At 47.0% G+C, this 24,481-nt stretch overlaps 1 protein-coding gene across 1 annotated transcript in view; it reads right to left on the bottom strand.

Moving 5' to 3' along the window:
• ACCS (1-aminocyclopropane-1-carboxylate synthase homolog (inactive)) overlaps positions 1–23,729 on the bottom strand; it is a 38,231-nt gene extending 14,502 nt beyond the window's left edge. Inside the window, exons 1-14 of the mRNA XM_007946559.1 lie at positions 23,457–23,729; positions 20,245–20,304; positions 17,669–17,739; positions 16,248–16,317; positions 15,726–15,792; positions 14,025–14,122; positions 13,438–13,515; positions 12,312–12,412; positions 11,145–11,234; positions 8,765–8,810; positions 8,508–8,649; positions 5,160–5,302; positions 4,885–5,038; positions 4,653–4,746 (exon numbers count right to left, since the gene is read on the bottom strand). Of these exons, the coding sequence (XP_007944750.1) occupies positions 4,653–4,746; positions 4,885–5,038; positions 5,160–5,302; positions 8,508–8,649; positions 8,765–8,810; positions 11,145–11,234; positions 12,312–12,412; positions 13,438–13,515; positions 14,025–14,122; positions 15,726–15,792; positions 16,248–16,317; positions 17,669–17,739; positions 20,245–20,304; positions 23,457–23,729 (1,487 nt within the window). The remainder of the gene's footprint in view (positions 1–4,652; positions 4,747–4,884; positions 5,039–5,159; positions 5,303–8,507; positions 8,650–8,764; positions 8,811–11,144; positions 11,235–12,311; positions 12,413–13,437; positions 13,516–14,024; positions 14,123–15,725; positions 15,793–16,247; positions 16,318–17,668; positions 17,740–20,244; positions 20,305–23,456) is intronic.
• Positions 23,730–24,481: the final 752 nt, after the last annotated feature.

The following is a 24,481-nucleotide window of genomic DNA, read 5'->3' as shown; positions in this document are numbered from 1 at the left end:
GAGACAAAGTATATGTGAACTGCTGTATGAAAAGTGAATTTACTCTGTAAATCTTCACCCAAATCCTAATTAAAAAAAAAAAAAAAGAAAGAAAGAAAGTACATAAAGAAGTCCCAGATCAAGCTCTGTGTGTAGCTCCCCAGCTGAAAGCCCTATGCAGGAAGAACCTTTTGTTCATTTTGCCACCACTGTAGCCCCAGCCCCTCAAATTAAGCCTAACACACAGCAGAAGCTCAACAAATATTTGTTGAATGAAAGACCAATGAAATAAAATAAAAAGAAGACACCTGGAAAACATATTCTTTCTTCTTGCCTCCTGAAGTGATTGGTGAGGTGATGTCTGGAGCTTCAGTAGCTAATTGAGACTCTGAGGAAAAAAAGTCAACATACTCAGAGAGCAGAGTGGACAGATGAGTAGAACTTGGGTTCCAAGTACATCATTTCCCCAGATGGGCAAGTGATTGAGGTAAAAGAAATTAGCCTTCTGCCGGAAAAGGGAAATGGATGCCCAGGAAGAAAGAGGGCCTGTCCTTCTAATACCCCACAGGTGTCTGCTACAAGGACCATGTAGCCTGGAGCTGTCAGGGAGCTGGCTTGCCACCACCTGAATGGAATATGTCTGAGAACAGAGATAGAGAGAGATAGCTGCCATCAATTCAACTCCAACTCATCAAGACCCATGTACAACAGAAAAAGCATTGCCCAGACCTGTCACATCCTTATGATCACTGACATGTTCAAGTTCACTGTTGCAGCTATTGGGCCAATCCGTCTCACTGAGGGTCTCCCTTGCCCTCATCAGCCCTCTACTTTACCAAACATGATGTCTTTCTCCAGCAGTTGATCCCTCCTGATGACATATCCAAAGCCAGTGAGTCGGACAACGTTCTGCTGTGTAAGGTTTTCATTGGCTAATTTTGGGAAGTAGATCACTGGTCCTTTCTTCCTAGTGTGTCTTAGTCTGGAAGCTCTGCTGAAACCTGTCTACCATGGGCGACCCCGTTAGTATTTGAAATACTAGTGGCATAGCTTCCAGCATCACAGCAACATGCAAGCCACCACAGTACAACAACCTGACAGACGGGTGTCTGAAAATGCAGTCACATACAGGAAAAGAGAAGAGAGAACACACAATTTGATATCACTTGAACTCCTGGGTATAGCCGTACCTGAAACATCTATCCTTGTCCTTTCTAGTTATGTTAATCTAATCAGTTGCCCCTACCTTTTTTTTTTTTTTTACTTCAGCGATTTCTACTGGTTTTGGTCATTTACAATCAAAAGACTCCCAATCAACATACTAGCTTAGGAATTCTCATCAATTGAAAAAAAGAGGACCATATTATTAGGCCAGGAAGCACATTTTTCCTTTTAATTTTTTGCCAACAATAGACAAATCTTGCAAGGATTCACAGAATCCTGGTACACAATCACTTTAAATGCACACATACTGAATACAGTCACTTCAGGGTACAGACCTAGAAAGTCAGCCATAAACACACAGACCTGGACAGGATGAAACATTGCCCTGGCCTGTGTCATCCTTATGACCACAGACATGTTCAAGTTCATTGCTGCAGCTACTGTGCAGCTATCTCACTGAGGGTCCCCCTTGCCCTCATTGGCCCTCTGCTTCACCAAACATGATGTCCTTCTCCAGTGATTGATCCTTCCTGATGACATGTCCAGGGAAACTGGGGGAAAGAGTGCTGTCTCAGAGAACAAACGAGAGACTTGTTCACCCATCATTTATAGCTTAGGTTCCCTGAGAAAAGAGCTTGGTACAGGCAAATGTTTTAGGAAGTGATCCTAGGAAAAGAATGAGAAGACTGGAATGAGTAAATTAAGGAAAAAGAAATTAAGCCAAGCCAAGGGCACATCATAGAGCCAGTTACTGCTGTAGGCACTCAGGGCTCAATCCCATTGAGGAGACTTTGATGAACCATATAGAAAGTCCTGCAGAACTGTCCCCGTGCATGGAAGAAAGAAGTTATTCATCTGCTGGTTCTTGTCCCCCATTGCTCAAGGACTGCCCCAAAAGTCTTAACTCTCTCGTAGTTTCTGGTTTGCATGTGTGTCCCAAGGGTCCCATGGGGTGGTGAGAAAGAAGGGCCAAGAGAAAGTAAGAGATAAATACAAAAAAAAAAAAACCCATTGCCAATGAGTCGATTCCAACTCATAGCAACCACCATAGGATTTCAGGGCTGTAAATAATGAAGGAAGCAGACTGCCTCATCTTTCTTCCATGGACCAACTGATGCGTTTGAACAACCATCTTTTGGGTTAGCAGCCAAATGCCTTAACCACTATATCACCAGAGCCCTTAAAAGATACATAGTACAGATGAAGTACTGTCAGGCTACACACGTGCACACAGCTAACTGGCCACAGTAACAAACAAAGCAATGACAAGAGCGGGAAGAGATACGTCGGCGTGTAAAGGGATCCATCTGGAGCGCACCCACTGAGAAGAGCACAACCCCGCAGGGGCGGCAGGGCTCCCTTCTGCTACTCACATCGAGATTAGCTCCGTTCGGACACACACATTTCAGGACCAATCAGCCTGTGCTGGGAATCCAGTTTGGTTTCCCTCTAAAAACATGAGGAGTCATTGTTCTGCTAATTCTGAAAGGAATTTATCACATGGGATGAACCATGAAGGACCCTCCACAATAATGACAGTGTCCACAACAGAAGCTTGTGTAGAGGATGCAGAAGACTCTTCATGCAGCCACTTCTTACATCCAGAACAAAGAAAAAAAACCACCAGGTGCTGTGGAGCCATTTCCAATCCATGGCAACCTCGTATGTTACACAGTAGAGCTGTGCTCCATAGGGTTTTCAAGGCTATGAACTTCTGGACACAAACTGCCAGGCCTTTCTTCTGAGGTGCTTCTTGGTGGGTTTGAACTGCCAACCTTTTGGTTAGTAGTCTAACACTTAACTGTCTGTACCATCTAGTACCTGCCCCATGGAAGCTTATGTTGATCCCCCCCCCGCCCGCCAAAAAAGGCATTTCAGTACAACAAATCTTGATTCTGTCCTTTCCTAGCATCACAGAAAGAGCAGAAAGGATTGCTACTTAGCCAATGATGTTAAAAAATAATAATGATGGTGATGACAACATAAAGGCTGTTTGCTCAGGACTATCAAGCCAAAGGGAGCTCTGGTGGCATAGCGCCTGAGGCATCTAACTACTAACCAGAAGGCTGGTGGTTCAAACCCACCAGCCACTCCTCAGAAGGAAGGCTGGGCAATCTACTTCCGTAGCGATACTGCCTCGGAAACCAAAGGAGGGGTCTCTATGAGTTGGGTCCGACTCAATGACAGTGAGTTTTGTTTTTTTTTTTTTTTTTTTGATAGAGCCAAAGAGTCCTATTTAGACTTGGTATGCCAAAGTAGAAAGAATACAGGATTTTGAACCAAACCAAGCACACTATGAATCCTAGTTATGCTCCTTTTTATCTCTACGACCTGAGACTGCTGTTCACCCTGAGGCTTGGTTTCCTCATCCGTAAAACAGGGACAACAATGGCAGCCTCCAGGGTTGTTGTGGAGTTAGAAATAAGGCATGTGAATTACCCAGCATAACTGTCTGATGTGTAGAAGGTGTGCAATAAAAGAATAAATAAGGGAGAACGAATGCATGGATGAAAGCAGGAAGAAGGGAAAAAACAAATCTACCCCAAACCAAATGGGAAGGTTTACAGCGTGCAAGCCCTGATTTTGCTGACATTATCTTTAAAAATGGAACAAGGAAAGAGAGTGCTTTTCTAGCAAGGAATGTTGGCCCCTGAGAAGGGTCCTCAACACACAGCTCTGAGGTATATCAAGAGAGCTTCCATCTGAGCTCTGAACCAAAGTAGCCTTAGGGACAGCTGGGTGGCCCTTCCTTTGTGTACCTAGGGTGGGAAGACCAGCCCTGGCCAGCTTGGCCACATGGTAGCCTCAGATCAGGGTTCCAGCCACAGACCCCCACACATAGTCACCATGAGGTCACTCTGCTTTGGGGACACCAGTGGAGATGGCTCCTTTCCAGGAAGAGATGCATCCCCAGAGATGGAGGGGCCCTTGCCTCCCACCCGGGGTCCTGTTCACCTCATCCTAGACCAAGGTCTTCCCCCAGTTCCTGTGTGCTCTAGGTTCGGGAAGGATGGTCTGAACACACAGAATTAAATCCATTCTCCAGGGGAGACTTGGGAAGGGTCGCTCCATTTAATCTTTCAGGCCTGTTCTCTCTTTTTTGTGCTGTTCCTTTGGCTGGTTTCCCTGGCAACAAAGAACGAGGCATGAAAGCGCCATCACAAAGCAGGTACAGGTTGTTTATTTTCTTTTCCATCCTCAGGGGGCTGAGGGCTGTGGTTAGGAGCAGTCACGACTCCTCCATTCTGCAAATTACTCACCACAGAGGCTTCTAGTTTCTCCCAGTTTTGTTTAATGGGGGTGGGGGGAGGTGTCTCCAGTCGAGCACAACTTAAGGAGTCTTGCAAAGCCACAGGGAGAAGCAAGAAACACCTCTACTTTTTCAGGGGTCAGGCAGAGTCAGGAATCGTCCTGGCAAATGGCTCACCCAGGCGGTCTCTGCAGCCCTGGAACATCTAGGCCAGTAGAGGCCGCCAGGCCCTCCGGCTTTAAGTCAACAACCAGCTCACCCATGCTGGCTGCTGGGCTCCTGGTTATGAGAGGAAGAGGGGTCTTCTGCCCCTTGGGATTTGCCCTCAAGCACCTGCCGGACCCTCTGCATACCTGGGAAGGGGACAAGAGGGCCTGGTCAGCACTGATGGCTGGACAGGTGGGCCTGCTGGGGCCAGGAATGGAGCCAGAACAGAGAGGACACAAGGAAGGGCATAGTGAGGAGCCGGGCTGGGAAGGCGGACTGCTCACCCAGGCGAAGCCGGTGGGCCTTGTCCGAAAAGACAAAGCGAAACCACCCCGGCTCTTTACACTCGAAGGCCTTGCCAGATGACAGCAGCACCTTGTTGTCCAAAAACCGGCGCCAGAGCAGCATCTCTTCCTCAAAGGTGCCCTTGGACAGGTACTGGGAGGATGGAAGGCCCGCGGGATGCAGCTGAGACTGTGGCCGGCTCGGACCCACCTCTGCCTCCCCCGTTGGATGAAGGCTTAGAATTGCCTCCCAGCTCCACCCCGAGCCGCACTACCTTCCTCAGGTCAGCCCAGATGAAGAAGCCTGCCCCTCGACTCACGAAGGGAATTCCCAGAGCCCTGAGCTCTTCAGAGACGTACGCGTGGGCAGCCTTGAGCCGGGCGTGGTTTTCTGGCAGGTACACTTGGTTGATCCAGTCTGTTTGGGTAAAAGGAAAATCAAAAGATAAATCTCCCCTCTCTCCTCCACCAGGCTAGTCTAAAATTTGAAAAGAAAAAGGCCACAAGCTTCCAAGACTGAGTTAGTCTCTTCTAGAGTTGGTTCAAGGAGCCCTAGTGGCACAGTTGTTAAACACTCAGCTGCTAATAGAAAGGTTGGCAGTTCAAACCCACCAGTCATCCCATGGAAGATGTGGCAGTCTGCTTCTGTATAGATTATCCACTGCCATTGAGTCCATTCTGACTCATAGTGCCCCCCAACTGGGTCTCCAAGGCTGTAAATCTTTACAGAAGTAGATTGCCTCATCTTTCTCCCATGGAGTGGCTGGTGGGTTTGAACTACCAACCTTCTGGTTAGCAGCCAAATGCCTTACCCATTACGCCACCACAGTGCCCTTCCATAAAGATTACAGCCTTGATTGTTCTACATCCTACTTTGGGAGTGACTGGGGTCTTAAAAGTTTGTCAGTGGCCATCTAAGGTGTAACTATTGGTCTCTCCTCATGAAGAGCAAAGCAGAGTGAAGAAAATCAAAGATACATGGAAACAAATAGTCCAAAGGACTAATGGACCACGCCAACCACAACCTCCACTAGCCTGAGACCAGAACTAGATGGTGGCTGGCTACCACTGCTGAAAGGGATCAAAATAGGAGGTGGATAGAGTGAGAGAAAAATGTGGGACAAACCCCTCCCCAAAAAAAAGGCCCACCAGTCTGGTAGAACCCCCAAAACCATGGCTCTCAGACACCCTTCAAGCCTGGAACCAAACTTAACCCCACGACTCAACTTCCAGCCAAATGACAAACAGGACTGTAATGCGACAATAACGCCAGGGCGGTAAGTACTCCTCAGAACAACCAACCACAGGAGGTGAAAAGTTGTGGGCAGCATATGCCGAAGGACAAAGCTCAGAGGCAGAAAGGGACAGAAAGAAGGACAAATGGGAACAGGAAATACACAGAGGAAGTGGAAATAGTGCTGTTACATTGTGAGGGTTGCAATCAACGTCACAAATCAAAACATGTATGAAATGCTGAATGGAAAAGCAATTTGCTCTGTAAACTTTCACACTCATCTGACAATAAAATGTTTTCTTAAAAAAAGGAACCCTATGGGGTGGTTCTACTCTGTCTTAAAGAGTCAGAATCAACTAGACAGCAAAAGGTCTGGGTTTTTTTGTTTGTTAGTTTTGGTAGAGCTAGTTGATGGAGGGGGACACTCAGTATTTGGTGCCAAGCACTCTAAATTCAGAGACTTGGCTTTGACAGCTCTTGGTCCCATATTCCATTCAGGAGCCCAAAGTCCCTTAGGATGCAGAGCCTAACCAAAGGCTTATCCTTACAAAGTAAACCACACATGCTTTAAAGTCAGACTGAGGTTCTGACACCACTACAGTCATTGACAAGGTGTGTGGCCATGGGCAACTTCACCTCCCCCGTGCCCATTTCTTTCATCGCCCATGCATTTATTTATTTACTTTGATGTGTTGTTGTTTTTCATTGCTGTCTAGTCAGCCCCTGACTAACAGCAATCTCACACACAACGGACTTGGACGGCTGTAGTCCCTGGGGTTTTCCCTGGTCGTTTTTTTTTGGAAGTTGATCACCAAGGCTTTCTTCCCAGTTCTTCTTAGTTGGGAAGCTCTGCTAAAACATTTCAGCATCACAGCAACCCACAAGCCTCCACTTGCAGATGGGGCCACACTTGAGGTGCCCTGGCCAGAAATCAAGTCCAGGTCTTCCACACAGAAAGCAAGATTTCTACCACTGAAACACCACTGCCCTCTTTCTTGGTATACAGTTCTATAAACTTTAACACGTGTACAGATTTGTGTAATCACCACCACAATCAGGACACTGAGCAGTTCCTTTATCTCCCAAATCCTCGTCTCTAGCCACCTGGTGAAGGACAGGTGGGCTGTTTCCAGTTTTAGGTGATGATGAACAGAGTGGCTATAACATCCATGCACAAGTTCTTGTGTGACCATTATTGCACTGTTGTTGTTGTTGTTATGTGCTGTCGAGTCAGACCTGACTCATAGTGACCCCTCCTTGGGTTTCCAAGGCAGTATCACTACGGAAGTAGATTGCCCAACCTTCCTTCTGAGGAGTGGCTGGTGGGTTTGAACCACCAGGCTTCTGGTTAGCAGTCAAGTGCCTTAGGCACTATGCTACCAGAGCTCCTATTATTGCTCTAGGAATGGAATTACTTGGTCATTTGGTAAGGGTATGTTTGACTTTATAAAAAGCTGCCAATTTGTTTTCCAAAGTGGCTGTGCCATTTCATATTCCTACCAGCAATGTAGGAGAGTTCCACGTCCTCACTTACTTGGGACATGTCATCGGGAAAGACCAAAACAAGGAAAGCACATCCTGGTTGGTAGAGGGTCAGCAAAAACAAAAGAAACCCTCAATCAGATGAACTAACCAGTAGCCACAACAATGAGCTCAAACATACCATTGATCGTGAAGATGGCACAGGACTGGGCAACATTCCATTCTTCAGATAGAAGGTCGCCATGAGTGGGAGCCAAGTCAAATGCAAGTAACAACACAGTGTGTGTGTATGTGTGTGTGTGTTGGTATCTGATCCTCATTATCTTCAACTGTAAAAGAGTAGGGAAAATATAGGCGTACTTGTCTCTAGGATTTGGGAATATAAAGTGAGATGATGTATCGAGTACCTAGATGAAATCAATAGGCAGTAACAATTACAGGTACTCTTTGCTACCTAACTTCATTACCTGAACATCGGAACAGAATAGATAGGTAGAGAGATAGACACTTCCATTATAACAGGTCTTTTCTTAGTAGCTTCTGCTCCCTGCCTTCCCACACTTTACAACTATAATAGAGTTCCCATTGATCAAGCGCCTATTGCATGCCAGGTCTATCCTAATTGTATTACAACTGACAATAACCCTACAAAACAGACGTCACTATGATCCCTGTTCTATAAATGAGGAAATAGAGGCTGAGGGAGGTAAAGTAATATGCCATACAGCCAGGCAGTGACCAAGTCGGATATGAACCCAGTGTGGGCCCAGGGCCTGCTTTCTTAAACACCATCCTGAATTCTTCTCATGGAACAAGCAGCCCTGATTTTGGCCAATCCCTCGTCCTGGCCACACTGGCTACAAACCCTCCCCTTTACCATTTCAGGTCACCATGCCCAAGTAGTCACCATGGTCCCGAAGCAGCTGTGCCATCTGGTACTGGACCAAGCCACTGAGGCCATGGTAGCGGCAGAGGGAAGCCACAGCAGTGGCCACATCCTTGTTTTCCGTGTACAGCGTGCCAAAGCGGAGCCCAGACATCCCAAAGTCCTGCAGGAAGAAGGTACCCTAGGGACTGGCCAGTCTTCCCTGGAGGAAGCCCATTCCATCTACCTCTGTGCCCTCCTGTTTCCCTGACACTCCCTGTGGCTAGCCAGGAACTCACCTTGCTGGTTGCCCACATCACATGGGTCCTCTGGGGGTCAGGCAGCCTGCAGATAGCATAGTGTGGGAACAGAGGGAGCTCATATTTGTTAGTTAAACAAAGCAATAGATAATAAATGATCTCAATCACCAATTCCTACATATCCTTTAGAATTTGAGTCAGCCAACTATCAGCCCACTGCTTGTATTTGTAAATAAAATTTTATTGGAACACAACCACTCTCATTCATTTATATATTGTCTATGGCTCCTTTTGTGCCACAATGTCCTGCACAGCCTAAAATATTTACCGCCTGGTCCTTTACAAAAATGTCCTGATAGAGATCAAGCTATACCACCTCAAAGAAACCTTCCCTGACCATCTCCAGCAGCCCAGGCCAACTGGGTACCCCAAGCAGACTCCTCATAGCTCCTCAGACTTCTTTTAGGTATTTCTCAAAGCCATAAGCAAAGGACTGTGTATTTAACTACTAAAGGTTTTATTCTGGCTAGAAATAAAAGTTCCACATAGGATGGGACTATGACTTTCTTGTTCACTTTTATAGCCCCAGCACCTAACACAATACCTGGTACAGAATAGATGCTCATAAACACTTCTAAATGAGTAAACGAGAATCACAGGTAAGTCATATTTCCTCTCACTACCTTAATACATAAACAAATGGAAATAATGTTACACGCTCCTTCTAGTCTGCAGAGCTTTGTGAAAATTAAATGAGAATCAGGCCTTCAAACCAGTTCTTCCCAGTTCCATCATGGCTAACAAAGTGAAACCAGGACAGACTGGAATTTGCAAAATGGGAGTGCCTAGAACAATAACCTCTGGTAGCATAGTGGCTAAGGCGCCTGACTGCTAACCAGAAGGCTGGCGGTTCAAACCCACCAGCCACTCCTCGGAAGGAAGATGGGGCAATCTATTTCCATAGTGATACTGCCTCGGAAACCCAAGGAGGGGTTGCTATGAGTTGGATCCGACTCGACAGCACATAACAACAACAACAGAACAATAACTAAAATGGGAAAAATTGCAAGCCAAAGCCCTGGAATGGGAGACTCAGAAGAGGCATAGTGAGCCCTTTCAGAAGGCTGATGTGTGAGATTAGATTATTGTCAGAACTGTGGAGAGTGACACACACTGAAAGTTGCACAATCAGCTTCCATCTTTGAGCAGACACTCGTTTCTGACTCTACTGGTCAAGAGATTTGGTGGCTATGCAACATGGACACTACCCTTGCTTTCTAAGAGGGAGATGAAGTTTCCAGCAGGACTTCAGCTCATGATTTTTCCCATTCTGGTTACTATTCCAACATACCCACATTTCACAAATTTGGGTCTGTGCCAGTTTTCCTCTGTCAGCCATGTCTCAACCAACAAAGACCAGTTTGAAGCCCCAACGGAAAATGCTTTGCAGGGTTGAAAGTGCTGAACGAACATCAGGGACTGTTAAAATCCCTGCACGTCAGATTTATAAGGGATTTCAGAGATGATTTTGTCTGGGTGTTTATAAATGTGTTTTGGCCACAAATTCTTTTGTCTAAACTAAATTTAATGTTTAAGTAGCTAGAAGTGTTTGGCACATAATGAATAAATGAGGGAAAGAAAGTGGAGCTTCTCTAGGGGTGAAGGGAACAGCAGAGGAGGCCAGCTTCCTAATCATCTAGCTTCCTCCTAAGGAATCCTAAGGCCCTTCCTTGGAGCTCTCAGATATTCCACAGAACAATTTTGTGATGGTTTATTTTATGCGTCAACTTGGCTAGGCTATTGTTCCCAGTAGTTTGTCCAAATATTAGTCTAGTCTAGAGCAGATTACCTTTTTATATTGTAATGGTTGTGATGTGAAGTGATGTGATGTAATGTGATACGATGTGATCACCTTCCATAAATGCAATCTAATGGGATCAATCAGTTGAGGTCACACCAGTGTGGGGGGTGGATCCTAAACCTAATCAATTCTGAGTTAAAAAAATACCAGAACAGATAGAGAGACACACACGAGTGAAGACAAATGCCATGTTAGGACTGTCTGTAAGAAAAGAAATTGCAAAGATCACCACAGACACTAGAACTAGGAGAGAGATTCAAAGAAGCAATGGCCATGGCCATGACCCTGATTTGGACTTTTAGCCTCCAGAGCTATTAGCAAATAAATTTCTGTTCTTTAAAGCCACCCACTTGTGGTTATTTCTGTTACACAGCACTAGGTAACAAAGACAAATTTGAAAACCACTGATTTAGTCCAACCTTCCCATTTTCTTAGCAGGGCATCTGAGGATGAGCAGCATCAGTTGGTTAGAAGAATGGTCCTGGGGCAGGCCACAGAGGGAAAGGGCACTGTGGGAGAGTGGGGCTGGTGAAGGCGGCTCAGCTGGGGCAACCTCACCTGTCTAGGCTCAGGACACTGTGGTAGGCGGCAGACTCCTCAAACACAGACAGCATGTAGACCTCATCCACGATCACGTGCAGCTTGTGCCTGAGAGCAGGTGGTGGGGTGGAGAGAGCTTGGCTCACAGCAACCCCATAGGGCAGAGCAGAATTGCCCCATATGGTTTCCAAGGCTGTAAATCTTTACAGAAGCAGATTGCCTCATATTTCTCTTGTGGAGTGGCTGGTGGGTTTGAACAACTGACTTTTTGCCTAGCAGCTGAATGCTTTAACCACTGAGTCACCAGTGCTCCTAAGTAGATGACAGTGGACCTTTTAAAGAGCTGGAGGGGAGAAGCAGAGCCCTCAGGTAACTCCACGAGGGGCACAGTTAAGTACATGGGCTCCAGACCACAGATTCAAGACTGGATCCACTCCTCACTGGCTGAGTGGTCAGGTGCAGGTGTAGGCTTTTGACCACACTAAGCCTCAGTGTTCTCGTCTATAAAGTGGGGATAATAAGGTATCAGTATTTTCAATAGCCTCATATGCATTTGGAAGCTGGACAATGACAAGAAAGAGTTGATGCTTTTGAGTTGTGGCACTGGTGAAGAATACTGAAAGCACCATGGATTGCCAGAACAAACAAACCTGTCCTGGAAGAAATGCAGCCAGAATGCTCCTTGGACGCAAGAATGGCCAGACTTTGTCTCACCTACTTTGGTCATGTTGTCAAAAGGGACCATTCCCTGGCAAAGGATATCATGCTTGTAAAGTGGAGGGTCAACGAAAAAGAGGAAGGTCCTCAATGAGATGTATTGGCATTGTGGCTGAAACGATGGGCTCAGGTATAGCAAGGATTGTGAGGCTGGCACAGGACCATACAGTGTTTTGTTCTGTTGTACACAGGGTCACTATGAGTCAGAGCTGACTTGATGGCACCTACCACCACCACCTAACAATAACAATATAGGATTGTTGTGAGGATTAAATGAGATACGGCATGTAATGCACTTAGTGTGGTGCCTAGGCCCTGCATTGTGTGCAGTAAATGAGAGCTGGCATTACAAAAAGAGAGAATCACTGTCTAGCCTCTCTAATGAGCATCCCAGAAAGCCCCACCTCCCCACCATCAAGAACCCTAAGCTGCCCATACTTATGTGCAGATGTGGGGTGGATGTCTCACCTCTTGGCAAATCCCAGGTACTCCTGTAGCTCTCCTGGGGAGTAGATGTCACCCAGAGGGTTCTGGGGGTTGATAAGGACCAGGCCTTTGACTTTCACACCCTGAAACCATCAGTGGGGCAGGAGGCCCTCAGCTTCTCCCAAAAGCCAGGGCCACAGAGTCCCACTGGATGAGGCAGATGGCTGAGTGAGCTCCCAGGGAAAGGAGAATATATGTTCATGACCCAACCTGAGGCAAACCAGTAGGCCCAGAATGACACTTACAGCCTCATGTCAACTATGAAAAGAAAACAAATGCATAGAACTAAGCCCAGAGGGAAGCAGGCTCAAATGCCACTAGAGGTTACCTCTGGTTGGTGAGGTCACAGGAAGAGGCCTATACTTTCCACCTATCTTCCAGTGAGTACGTACAGCTTCAACAGCCATGGAAGAAACTCAGCAGGTGGGTTTTTGGAAAGTGGACATGAAAGGAACCACTGGAGTATTGGTTTGGTCTCTCTTTAGGAGACCCCACAAACCAAATACCAAAGCACTTGCCACTGAGTTGACTCCAAGTTGTGTGTTAGAGTAGAACTGTACTCAGTAGGATTGTCCATGGCTGGTTTTTCAGAAGTAGATCTCTAGGCCTCTCTTCTGAAGGAATTCTGTGTGGACTCGAACTGCCAGACTTTTGGTTAGCAGCCAAGTGCATAAAATGTTTGCACCACCCAGGGGCTCTTCAGAAGGCCCCAGGGCCCTTCAAAGTGAGGTCCATAGACCACCTCCCCTCCTCAAATCACCTAGGAGACCTATTGAAACACAGACCCCAGAGCGCCACACTACATTCTTAGTCAGAACTTGGCAGAGTGTGACAGTGAGGTGGGGGGTGGGTAAGGAGAGTGAGGAGGTGGTATGTTTTTAATCAAGCCTCCTTGGTTGATCCTCTGTGCATTGAGTTTGAGGCCTTTCTCTCATGGGAAGCTCCTCCATGGGCAGGGTCCGGCCTGACCTCCAGAACACCTCACTTCCCTGCCCCCACCATGGCCTACCAGCCCTACTCCCGTGAGGAGACAGTCACAGGAAGAAGGGTCCATGCCCTGCTCAGACACACCCACCCCCCAGCCTTGGGCTTGGTTTGACCCCCAGACCTCAGAATGAGCTCCTTGCAGGGCCACCTCCAGCTTCTCCACTGTGAGCTGGAAGGGGCGGGTGTCCAGCCCAGTGACCTGTAAAAAGAACCCAAAGCCACCAGCCCCATTCATTGACCCACTGAACTTGAACTCTCAGGCTGCTCTTCAGCTTTGCCATCCCAGCTTCCTTAGAACAGTCTCCAGAATAACACAGGTGGAGTCACATCCTCTCACGGCCACCCACTCCAGCCCCATCACATCAGGGATACCCTCATCACTCTCAGGCTTCTGCCGAGGTCCCAAGGGTCCTTTGACTGGGGTCCCAGGACTTCCATCTGAGGTACACACCTCCTTCCTCTCCCCACTATTTGAGTAAGCTCCTGGAGCTGGTCTTAGTTTCTACATTGACTCCAGGAATCTCGAAGCCTAGCACTTGGGAATCTTCTGGGAACTCAACTAGCAGGCAACAGAAGGCTCCACTCCCCTTACTTGTGCAACCCCAGAGCCCTTACATAGACTTCTCCCATGTCCAACCTCAAATTCAAGTGTAGGACATTTGGCCTACTCAAAGGTCAGGTCCTATTTGTAATGCCAGGGACTCTTACCTCACTGTCCAGATAGACATAGACCAATCGGACGCTGCCATAGAGATAGACGTGCTGTGTGATGGCTCCATAGTAAGGGGTAGGGATCAGGAAAGCCTCTGGAGGCAGGAGTGGGCCAGGGCTTGTCACCCTCTGACCAGTACACCCCAGGACCCCATCCACTGGCCCTACTGCATCTCCTAGTCTTCAATATCCTTGGAGAATATTGGGAACATGCTCCCTCCCTCAACTGCAGGTCTCCTCCAACTCCGCAAACTCTTCCTAATGCTTGGATCCACTGAAATCAATCCCTTCTCTAATAAGGATTAGATGAATAAAATGAATAAAAACCCAAAAAACCAAACTCACTGCCATCGAGTCAGTAAGTCAAGCTGCCCTCCCTCTCCAAGCTCCCCTTTAGCACAATCCATAGCTTGGAAGGAGCAGACTTTGTCCTATATGTTCCTTCCTCTGGTCACAGGAATTGGACCAGAGGTGGACACATGATTCAGAGCCAATCCACTGGCTCGCCAGAAACTTATCCTATCTTTTCTCCCAAGACTTTGAGCTAAGAAACACAGAGACCCTTGTGAGATGACTGTGCACTTAAATGGAGAGGTCAGTGGGACTGCTGCTGGGGCAGCTACTCTGGGCCGTATGAGACCTAAAGAAGGTCCAGAGAGAGGTAAAAAAGGGGCAGTAGTAAGACTGTACACTCCCTGAAAGTTGGAAAGTATAACCTTAATCCTGTTCTTAATTGTTCTTGAATGGGTATGAATTCTCTATTATGTCCTATAATGAATTTTCCTTTTAGGATTCATATTCTGCTTACTACCTGTTCTTGGCATGATTTTGACAAGTTACTTATCCTCCTTATGACTTAATCACCTGATCTGTAAAATGGGGATAAAGAGCCTACCTCATAGAAGTGTTGTGAGGATTAGATGACATACTATATGTAAAGCCCTAGACCAGCATCTGGAACATAGTATGTGATCACCCACTGTTACTAATATCTTCATTATTAGTCAGGCTAGCGTAAGTGGGCCTCTGTTCCTTTCAACCAATAACCCTTGACTGACCAATACTGGTGCTTAAGACAACCAGGGCTCTTGAGGCAGATGTTGCTAGCTTCCTACTCAACAGCCAATCCAACATTATTCCTTGCTAAGAGAACACTGTATTTTTCAGATAGGATGTCCAAGAAATATGTCCAAGGAAAGGGGAACTCCCCCAGCCCCAGGGGATGAACCAACTTTGGTTTAAGCCAACCAGGGTTCTCCTAGTTCCCCTTGTGAGGGACTGCTTTGGGGACGAGGGACTGGTTTGGGAACAGGCTATGAGTAAGTTCTGACCAATAACATAATAGAAGCTCTGCTGGGACTCTTCTGAGAGAGTCTCTAACCCACCCCCGATAAAAAAGAAAGAGACAGGTAGGGCCCAACCTCAATGCTTTCTTCCTGCTTGGACCCTATGCTGTCATATGAGGCTATGACAGCCACCCTGTGACCATGAAGGTAAGCCAAGATAATCACAGAATGGCAGCCTAGAACCCTGACATCGTATTAATCGTCCTGGAACTGCCAACCCCAGTGTCCTGTTGAGTCACTGATTTGAGCCCCAATTAATCTAGTATTGTATTACAGACCAAAGCATTCTCCAGCCCCCAGGGCCAGGCAATCGGGATGCTTGAGGCATAGTACAGCCCCAGAGTCTACTTACCCCCCACCTCACACAGCACCGTGGCCAGGGCAGAGAAGACAGAGGCACCACCATTCAGAATAACCACCTGAGGGCGACACATCAATGGACAAAGATAAACCTGTCCCAAGAGGGAACTAGGACCCGCAGCCTTTGTCCCAGGATGGCACAGAGGGAGAGTCAGGTAGTCTCTCCTCAGTGTCCCTCAGGTGCCCAAAGGCCCCTCCTGACTACCAGGCAAGCTCCTGAGTATGGGCCTCACTGTAGAACAACTGGGCATTGACAGGGGAGCTGGTCACTCTGCCAGTCACGCCTGGGGCTTTGCGGGCAAAGAGGGACCGAAGAATGACGTCGGGCAGAAACTTATCCAGATTCTAAATGCCTTGGATTAGGAGGGGAGAAAAGAGGTATTTGCAATTCTACCTGGAAACAAATCAAAACTAAGTAAAAGGTAGAACCCAACCCACCTCACCCTAGGCCAGCCGAAAGTCAGAGAGAAGTGGGCATCAGAGCAGGGAAGAGCAGAAGAGAGGTGGTACTCACATTCTCTGGTTTGAGAGGTGCTGGGCTCTTGCAGTAGAAAGACAGGAACCTGGCCACTTCCTCCCGGAGGCTAGAGATAAGCAGAAAGTCAGCGCTTGCCAGGAGGCCCTCAACCCTCAGTCTATGCCATAGCTCCTCTGGTAGTTCTTCAGGGAGCTGCCATGACCTTCCCCTGTCCCATGCTGGGAGTGTCGTAGTGGTTGTCTCCACCCCTCAGCATCCCTTTCCTCCCCCCTCTTTCACCCACATGCATTGATGCTTTCACCCTCAGTAGGTCTACGACACCCAACCCCACCAAATGAGGAGACCCTAAGAATATCAAAAGTGATTCTCTAGAAGTAAGCCTAACTAATTATAGTAAAATAAAACAACAATAAAATGTTATTTGATGACAAATACCATTGTAGTTATTATTGCTAATATTTACTGGGAGCTCTGGTAGCATAGTGCCTAAGGCACTTGACTGCTAACCAGAAGGCTGGTGGTTCAAATCCACCAGCCACTCCTCAGAAGGAAGGTGGGGCAATCTACTTCCGTAGTGATACTGCCTCGGAAGCCCAAAGAGGGGTGGCTATGAGTCAGGTCCGACTTGACGGCACATAACAACAGCAACATTTACTAAGCATTTACCTTAAGCAAGTGTTGTTTAGAAAATGTTACTTATTTAATCTTCATGATAACCCTATGATGCAATTACTACTGTTATTAGTCCCATTTTTCAGATGAAGAAACTGAGGTTCAAAGGAATGAAATCACTTGCTGCTAAGTGACAGAGTCCACATTCAAAGCCAGTGATCTGACTCCAGGGCCTACTCTCCTAATCACAGTAAGAACACGTGCTTTGGAGTCTAGTCTTGAGATCGAGTTCTGCTCCATCACTAAGCTCTTAGAACAGTGCTCAATAAATACTATCAGCATTATTCACCATCTTCCACCTTATCATTAGGAAAAGGCCTAAAGCAGATAGTGGGTCCCATAATATTCCTGAAGCTACTGAGAAAACAGGACAGACAGACAGTCTGTCCTGACAGACAGTCAGGATGAAGATTCTTTGCCTAAAGGCTTTCCCCATGCCTCACACCAAGCTAGGGACACCTGACCTGGGCGGAACTGGCAAGAGGCACCAATTCTCTGTCATTGCTCCAGGAGAACCCACAAGCCCCAGGTGTCCAGGACCAGCCTGCAGCCCACGGCAGGCTTTCTCCCCTGGCACTCTGACGTTTTGGTCCGGATAATTCTTTGTAGTGAAGGGCTGTGTGTCACAGGAGGTTTAGCAGTATCTCTTGCCACTTCCCACTAAATGTCAGTAACACCCCCTTCCCAGTTGTGACAATCAAAAATGTCTCCAGACATTGCCAAATGTCCCCTTGGGTGCAAAATCACCCCCATTTGAGCATCACTGGCCTGTATTAACTACTTACAAGAAGTGCCCCCTCCAGTCAGGGTACTGCAGCAGAGACGGCTCCACCCGCAGCATGTCACTCTGACTCAGCTGGGGACAGAGAGAAGAAAGGAGGGCATGAAGGCCGGCCCTGCCACCTGCCTCCACATAGCACTTCACACCAAGGCTGAGAGTGTCACAGCTGGCCAGGAGCTTGTTCTGCTCATCAGAGAAAGCATGAGGGAGGTGGCACAGGTCCAGCAGTCTCATGTCTATGTGCAGATGGGGAAAGTGAGGCTGAGAAAAGCAAGATGAGTCAGTCAAGGTCATATGGCTGCAACTCCTGTAGGGATACTGGGCACTGTCTTCCTGCAGGCCCAGCTCAACCTCATGCTTTGGAAAATGTGTGAGTTTCTGGACCAATCCCTCCTTGACCAGATGCGGCATCAGGGGTACCACAGGGATGATGTCAAGAAAGCGCCTTGGGCAGCAGGACCAAAAATTTAAAAAAAGATCATCAGCCACTTATAACTGGTTCCAGTTCTCTCTCTCCCTCTCTCTCTCTCTCTCTCTCTCTCTCTCTCTGTCCCTTCATCCTACAGAGTTGCACTGTCCTACACGGTAGCCACCAGCCATATATGGCTATTGAGTATTTGAAATGTAACTAGTCTAAATTGAGACATACTAAATTTTGAAAACTTCAAACCCACCAGCCACTCCTCAGAAGGAAGACTGGGCAATCTACTTCTCTACTGCTACTGCCTCAGGAACTCAATGAGGGGTTGCTATGAGTTGGATCTGACTCAACGGCAGTGAGTTTGGTTTCTCGGTTTTGGTACAAAAAGAGTATGTAAAATACCTCAATATTTTTTTCTATTGATTCCTTGTTGATTTTCTATTGATTCCAAAATACTCCTAGCAATATTTTGGATATATTGGAATAAATAAAATGTTATTACAATTAATTTTACCAGCATCTTTTTACTTTCATAATAGAAAATCTAAAATCAGCTCTGTGGCTCACGTGTATTTCTATTGGACAGCACTGTGCTGCCTCCAAGGGAGGAGGAGCTTTAGGTAGAATGTTGTTAGCGGCCTGGAGTCAGCCCCAACTCCTAGTAACCCCGAGAACAACAGGATCTGATGGTTGTGATCCACGGGGTTTTCACTGGCTGACTTTCGGAGGTGCAGCACCAGGCCTCTCTCCCAGCCCATCACTCTGGAAGCTCTGCTAAAACTAGTTCTGCATCACACAACACACGAGCCTCCACGGACAGATGGGTGGTGGCTATGTATGAAGTGCCTTGGGTGGGGAATCAGACCCAGGGCCCCTGCATGAAGAGGGGATTCTAGCACTGAACTACCGCTTCCCTCTTTAAAGCAGCCACTTTCCAGTGAGTCCTATTCCTGGTGACCGTCTGTGTGCCCTATGATCCACAGGGTTTTCCATGGCTGATTTTTGGAAGTAGATTGTCAGGGCTTTCTTCCAAGGCTCCTCAAGGTGAACGTGAGCCTTCAACCTTTCAGTTAGTCATCGAGCACTTAACCCTGTGCACCACCCAGGCACTTTACGTTGAAAAAGCCTTAAAAATCCATTCTCTACAGTCGCCTCCCCTTGATGCTTGAAGTTTCACCTTTGGACTTCCGTTCTTTTTGGTTAAGCATTGCTCTCTTTACAAATCCAAACTCTGACAACCAGGCCTTGAAGGGACACAAGCATCAGGTCTTTCCAATAGCTGGCTAGAGCTGGTTTACACCAGTCCATGAAAGCTGCTAATTAAATTTTCAGGAATTTTGCAAACTGTGTTAAAGTCAGCCATTTACAAAAATTAAACCACATAAATGGGAGCTCTGGTAGCATAGTGCTAAAGGCACTTAACTGCTAACCAGAAGGCTAGCGGTTCAAACCCACCAGCCACTCTTCAGAAGGAAGATGGGGCAATCTACTTCCATAGTGATACTGCCTCAGAAACCCAAGGAGGGGTCGCTATGAGTCGGGTCTGACTCGATGGCACATAACAACAACAACAACAACAAATGTACAGTTAAGTATACCATATTAAAAGCAAAAGTAGTAAGTACGCAATAATCATTGCTCCCCAATTATGTTACCACATTTTACCGTGATCTCTGACCTTGAGGTTACTTACGTCTATTGGGTTTACATGGTGAGAATTCTACATAATGGTGGCTACTCTGCCTGTGTTCCCAAGTGCACACACAGCAGTGTTACATCAGTGCCTTGAAATCAGCCATGGTGGAAGTATTTACACTATGGAAATTGGCAAAAGTTTCAAACCCAGGCTGTTCCCCCTAAAGAGCCAGGTGTTAAACACTGACCAGCATACCATTAAGTGTGTCAAGACAACTTGAGGGTTGATGGGAGGGAAGGAAGAGCCTGGAGAGATGACCAAACAGAATCAGTAAAGGGAAGTGACTGGCCCAAGGTCACAGAGAACGTTGCCCTGGAGGCAGATCTGGAACCTGGTCTCTTGATTCTCAGGCCAGGGCCACTTAGACAAGCAACAGGCCCTTGTGGGGAAGTATTCTGGGGAACTTTAAGGGAAGACAGCCCGTTGGAGTCAGTGATGCCACCAGCGGTGCACTAGGACTTACCCGGCTGGACAGCAGGTCAAAGCAGAGTTTGTTCTCACTGGTGCCCAAGTTAACAATCCCCTGGAGAAAAGAGGCACAGAAACAGGGTGAGCATGGTGGAGGTGTCATTGAAAAGCCCAAGGAACCCACTAAGGCACCAAAGTTCAAGTTGTGCCCTTCACTCAGCTCCATAATCCTATTTTTCCATTTCTAAAGCCCCATTCAAATACCATCTCCTCCAGAAAGTCTTCCCCAAAGTCTCACCCAGAAGAAAGCTTTTCTTCTTCTGGAACCCAAAGCATTTTATTTGTCCTCACCATCCTCCTTAGAACATTGGTCAGTTCCTGCCCTGAATCACAGGCACTGATGTACATGCTTTATCTCCCTTACAAGATGGTAAGCCCCCTGAAGGCTGGATGCATGCCTAAGACAACACTGTGTCTCTCAAGTGGTTCAGTAGGACGATACATGTCTACAGGGTGACAGACTGTTCAAGGTGAATTGGTGTTCTGGCAGGAACAGAAACAAGGGTGAACGCAGCTGAGATGAGGCCCTGTGTTAGCATAAATGCTTCCCCAGGAGCCCCATGTAACATCACACAACACCTTGAGCTCTACCCCATAAGGCATTTGCTCATAGGCGAGGGAGGGTGGAAGGTAAACACCCCAAGCTGGTCCTTACAGAGTCCTCAGAGACACTCTGTGCTGGTCTTATGCCAGCTAACTCCTGACGTCTGAGTCACTGGGGTTGTGAAGGAAGGAGGAAGGAAAACTAGAGCTTGAATGAGCTAAACCAAAAAGAAAAAACAAAACAAACTCACTGCCATCGAGTTAATTGTGACTCATAGTGACCCCCTCTGGGTTTCCAAGGTGGCAAATCTTTATGGAAGCAGATTGCCCAATCTTTCTTCTGTGGAGTGGCTGGTGGGTTTAGACTGCTAACCTTCTGGTTAGCAGTCAAATGCCTTAGGCACTATGCCACCAGAGCTCCTTTGAAGCAAACTGGTGAGCTTCTCCACCCACAACCAATCCATCTGCAAACCCCGTTGGTTCTACCTTCAGAATGTATTCAGAATATTTACTTCTCATTCTCCACTGCTTAGACCCTGATCCAAGCCACCATAATTTCTTGTCTACATTATTGCAATAGCTTTCCTACTTCCTCTCTTGCCCAGTCCAGCAACCCAAGTTGCTTTCTAAAACCTAAATCAGCTCCTCTTGCTCATCCTCTGAACATTTCCTACCTTTGCCTAAAATCAGAAAACTCGTCATAGCCTATAACACCCTGCAGAAGCTATGACTGCCCTTCTCTCATCATCTCTCTGGCCTCATCTCCTGCCAGTCTCTCCTTACTAGTTTCACTCCAGCTACACAGCTCTGGTGGCATAGTGCCTAAGGCATCTGACTGCTAACCAGAAGGCTGGAGGTTCAAACCCACCAGCCACTCCTGGGAAGGAAGACTGGGCAATCTACTTCCATAGACATATTGCCTTGGGAACCCAAGGAGGGGTCACTATCAGTCAGAAACGACTCGACAGCAGTGAGTTTGTGTTTTTTGGACCCTGGCCCCTTCGCCATCTCTTGCACTCATCCAGCATGGTTCCACCCCGAGTCTTTATATCCCCTCTGCCTGGAATAATATTTCCCCGGACAGTGATGTAACTCATACCCTGTGGGGACCTCTAAGATGACTCCCAATGATCCCCATTTCCTGGTATGTATTCACGCCCTGGTATAATCCTCTACCACTGAGTGTGGGCTGGCCTCATCACCTCACTTCTAACAAATAAATATGGTGGAAGTGATGGAATGTCATTTCAGAAAGTAGGTTACTACAAGGCTATAGCTTCTATCTAGGATGCTCACACTCACTCATTCTTTCTTGGATTACTTACCCCAGAAGAATCCAGCTGCCATGTCATGAGGCAGTACTGTGGAGAGGTCCATGTGGTGTGGGACTGAGGCCTGCCAACAGCTAGGTGAGTGAGCTTAGAAGTGGACCCACCCCACCAAGTGAAACCTTCAGATGAGACCACAGCCCTAGCTCCACTGAAACTTCATGAAAGATCTTAAGCTGAGGTACCCACTTGGATTCTGGAACCCCAGAAACTACGTAATGTTTGTTGTTTTAAGCTGCTAAAATTTGAGGTAATTTGTTACAAAGCAGTAGTTAGATAATATACTTGCTCAGTTTTTTCAGGTCTCTGTTCAAACATCACCTTGTTAAAGTGACCTTTGTGATCACCTCACATAAAATAGCAACATCCTCAGCCCATCACATCATTCACTCTTTTCTTCATCCTGCTATATTTTTCTCTATGGCACTTGTTACCACATATTACATACTTTTTTTTTTTATCTGTCTCCTGTCTGTCTCTCTCACTAGAATATAAACTTCATGAGGACAGGAACTTTGTCTCTGTTCATTGCTGTAACCCCAGCACCTATAACAGTGCCCAACACCTGGTAGTTGTTCAACAAGTAAAATTGTTAAAAAATTATTTGTGACATCTGTCTGACCTCTATAGGCATTATTACTGTTAGTAGTAATAACTTATAATGATTGGAACAGATAATATGAGTAATAATAACAGCTACCATTTATTGAATATATTATGTGCCAAAAACCAAAACTAAACCCACAGCCATTGAGTCAAATCCAACTCATAATTACCCTATAGGACAGAGTAGAACTGCCCCCACAGAGTTTCCAAGGCTGTAAATCCTTACAGAAGCAGACTGTCTCCTCTTTCTCCCAGGGAGCAGCTGGTAGATTTGAACCACCAACCTTCTGGCTAGCAGCCAAATGCTCTAACCATTATGCCACCAGAGCTCCGCATGATGTGTCAAGCACTATGTTAATACCCTTACATATTTAAATTCATTTAACCTTGACTATTCTGTGCAGTCCCTGGGTGGCACAAGTGGCTAAGAGCTGGGCTATGACCTGAAAGGCTGGCTGTTCAGATGTGCTTTGGAAGTCCTGGGGAGCTACTTCCGAAAAGCACAGCCATGAACACCCTGCAGAGCACGTTCTACTCTGAAAGACATGAGGTTCCCTTATTATAAATGGGCCATTTTCTGGTCCAGCCAATCAACTCTTTGAGCTACATCAGAGGCCCTCTTGGATAATGCCAACCTGACAAGAGTAAGCTGGGTGCTGTCCTATTGGCCAAGGTAGGGGACCCCACCCTGCACTCCTCTCCTGAGGTACGGGGGAAGGGGTTCACTCACACTCGGGTTCTTGTCCTCATCATACTCATCCATGTGATAGGTCCTGTAGCCCTCCTCAGCTGAGTCCCAGAACCACTTAACAATACTGCCTCGAGAGGACAGGTATGAGCTCCCAGAGGAGAACATGGCAATGGGATCACCCACACCGTAGAGCTTCTGGTCTGGTTTTCTGGAGCACTCTCCTGCGCCACTGCCACTGCCCACGTCCTGTGTGGAGGGTGGGTCTGGACAGGTGGTGGGTGCTGTGGATTCCTTCTGAGGGAAGATGAACATCTGCAAAAAGACAAAAGCACTCAATGCACAGGCCTGCTCAAGGACTTTCCATAGCAACAAGCATCCACAATGAGTTGGAAGCCTCGTGGCCTCCCCCTTCTCCAGCTGTCCCCTTTTTAAATTTATGTACTTATTTATTTATCCTTTCCTGTGCCCTTTACTATTTGTAACCATGCGTGCAGACAACCCCTTCAACAAGTCAAACCGGCTCAGGACCTGTGACAGGCCGGGTTGTGCTTTCTACTTTTATATGACTTTAATTTATTGCTGCTTTAGCTTCTTTCACTGTTGTTGTTGTCGTGGAGGTATTTCATTCTGCAGTGTAAGGGTCACCAACGTTCATTTCCCATTCTTGCTGCCTTGATTTCAACAGGCCAGGTTAATATTGTCTGAGTTACAGCAGATCTCGGCCTGGGGAGCTTGTGGGGACTTACATGTTGTTGGTGTTGTTATGTGTCGTCAAGTTGGACCCGACTCATAGCGACCCCTCCTTGGGTTTCTGAGGCAGTATCACTACAGAAGTAGATTGCCCAGTCTTCCTTCTGAGAAGTGGCTGGTGGGTTTGAACCGCCAGCCTTCTGGTTAGCAGTCAAATGCCTTAGGCACTACACTACCCGAGCTCCCAGTGGGGACTTATATACACAGGGGTAAAGAGCAGGATGAGATTATCTGGTGGTCTGGAGTAGATGGTGGGTGAGGACTGAAGAGAAGGGTGGGAGTGGTCTGCAAGTGCTGGCACCCCAGGCTGAGCT

Source organism: Orycteropus afer, unplaced genomic scaffold, assembly GCF_000298275.1.
Source record: "Orycteropus afer afer isolate SDZICR_OR568_19922 unplaced genomic scaffold, OryAfe1.0 scaffold00165, whole genome shotgun sequence".
Taxonomy (NCBI): domain Eukaryota; kingdom Metazoa; phylum Chordata; class Mammalia; order Tubulidentata; family Orycteropodidae; genus Orycteropus; species Orycteropus afer.
Note: the sequence above shows the minus strand (reverse complement) of the source record. Positions and strands in the feature narration are given on the sequence as shown.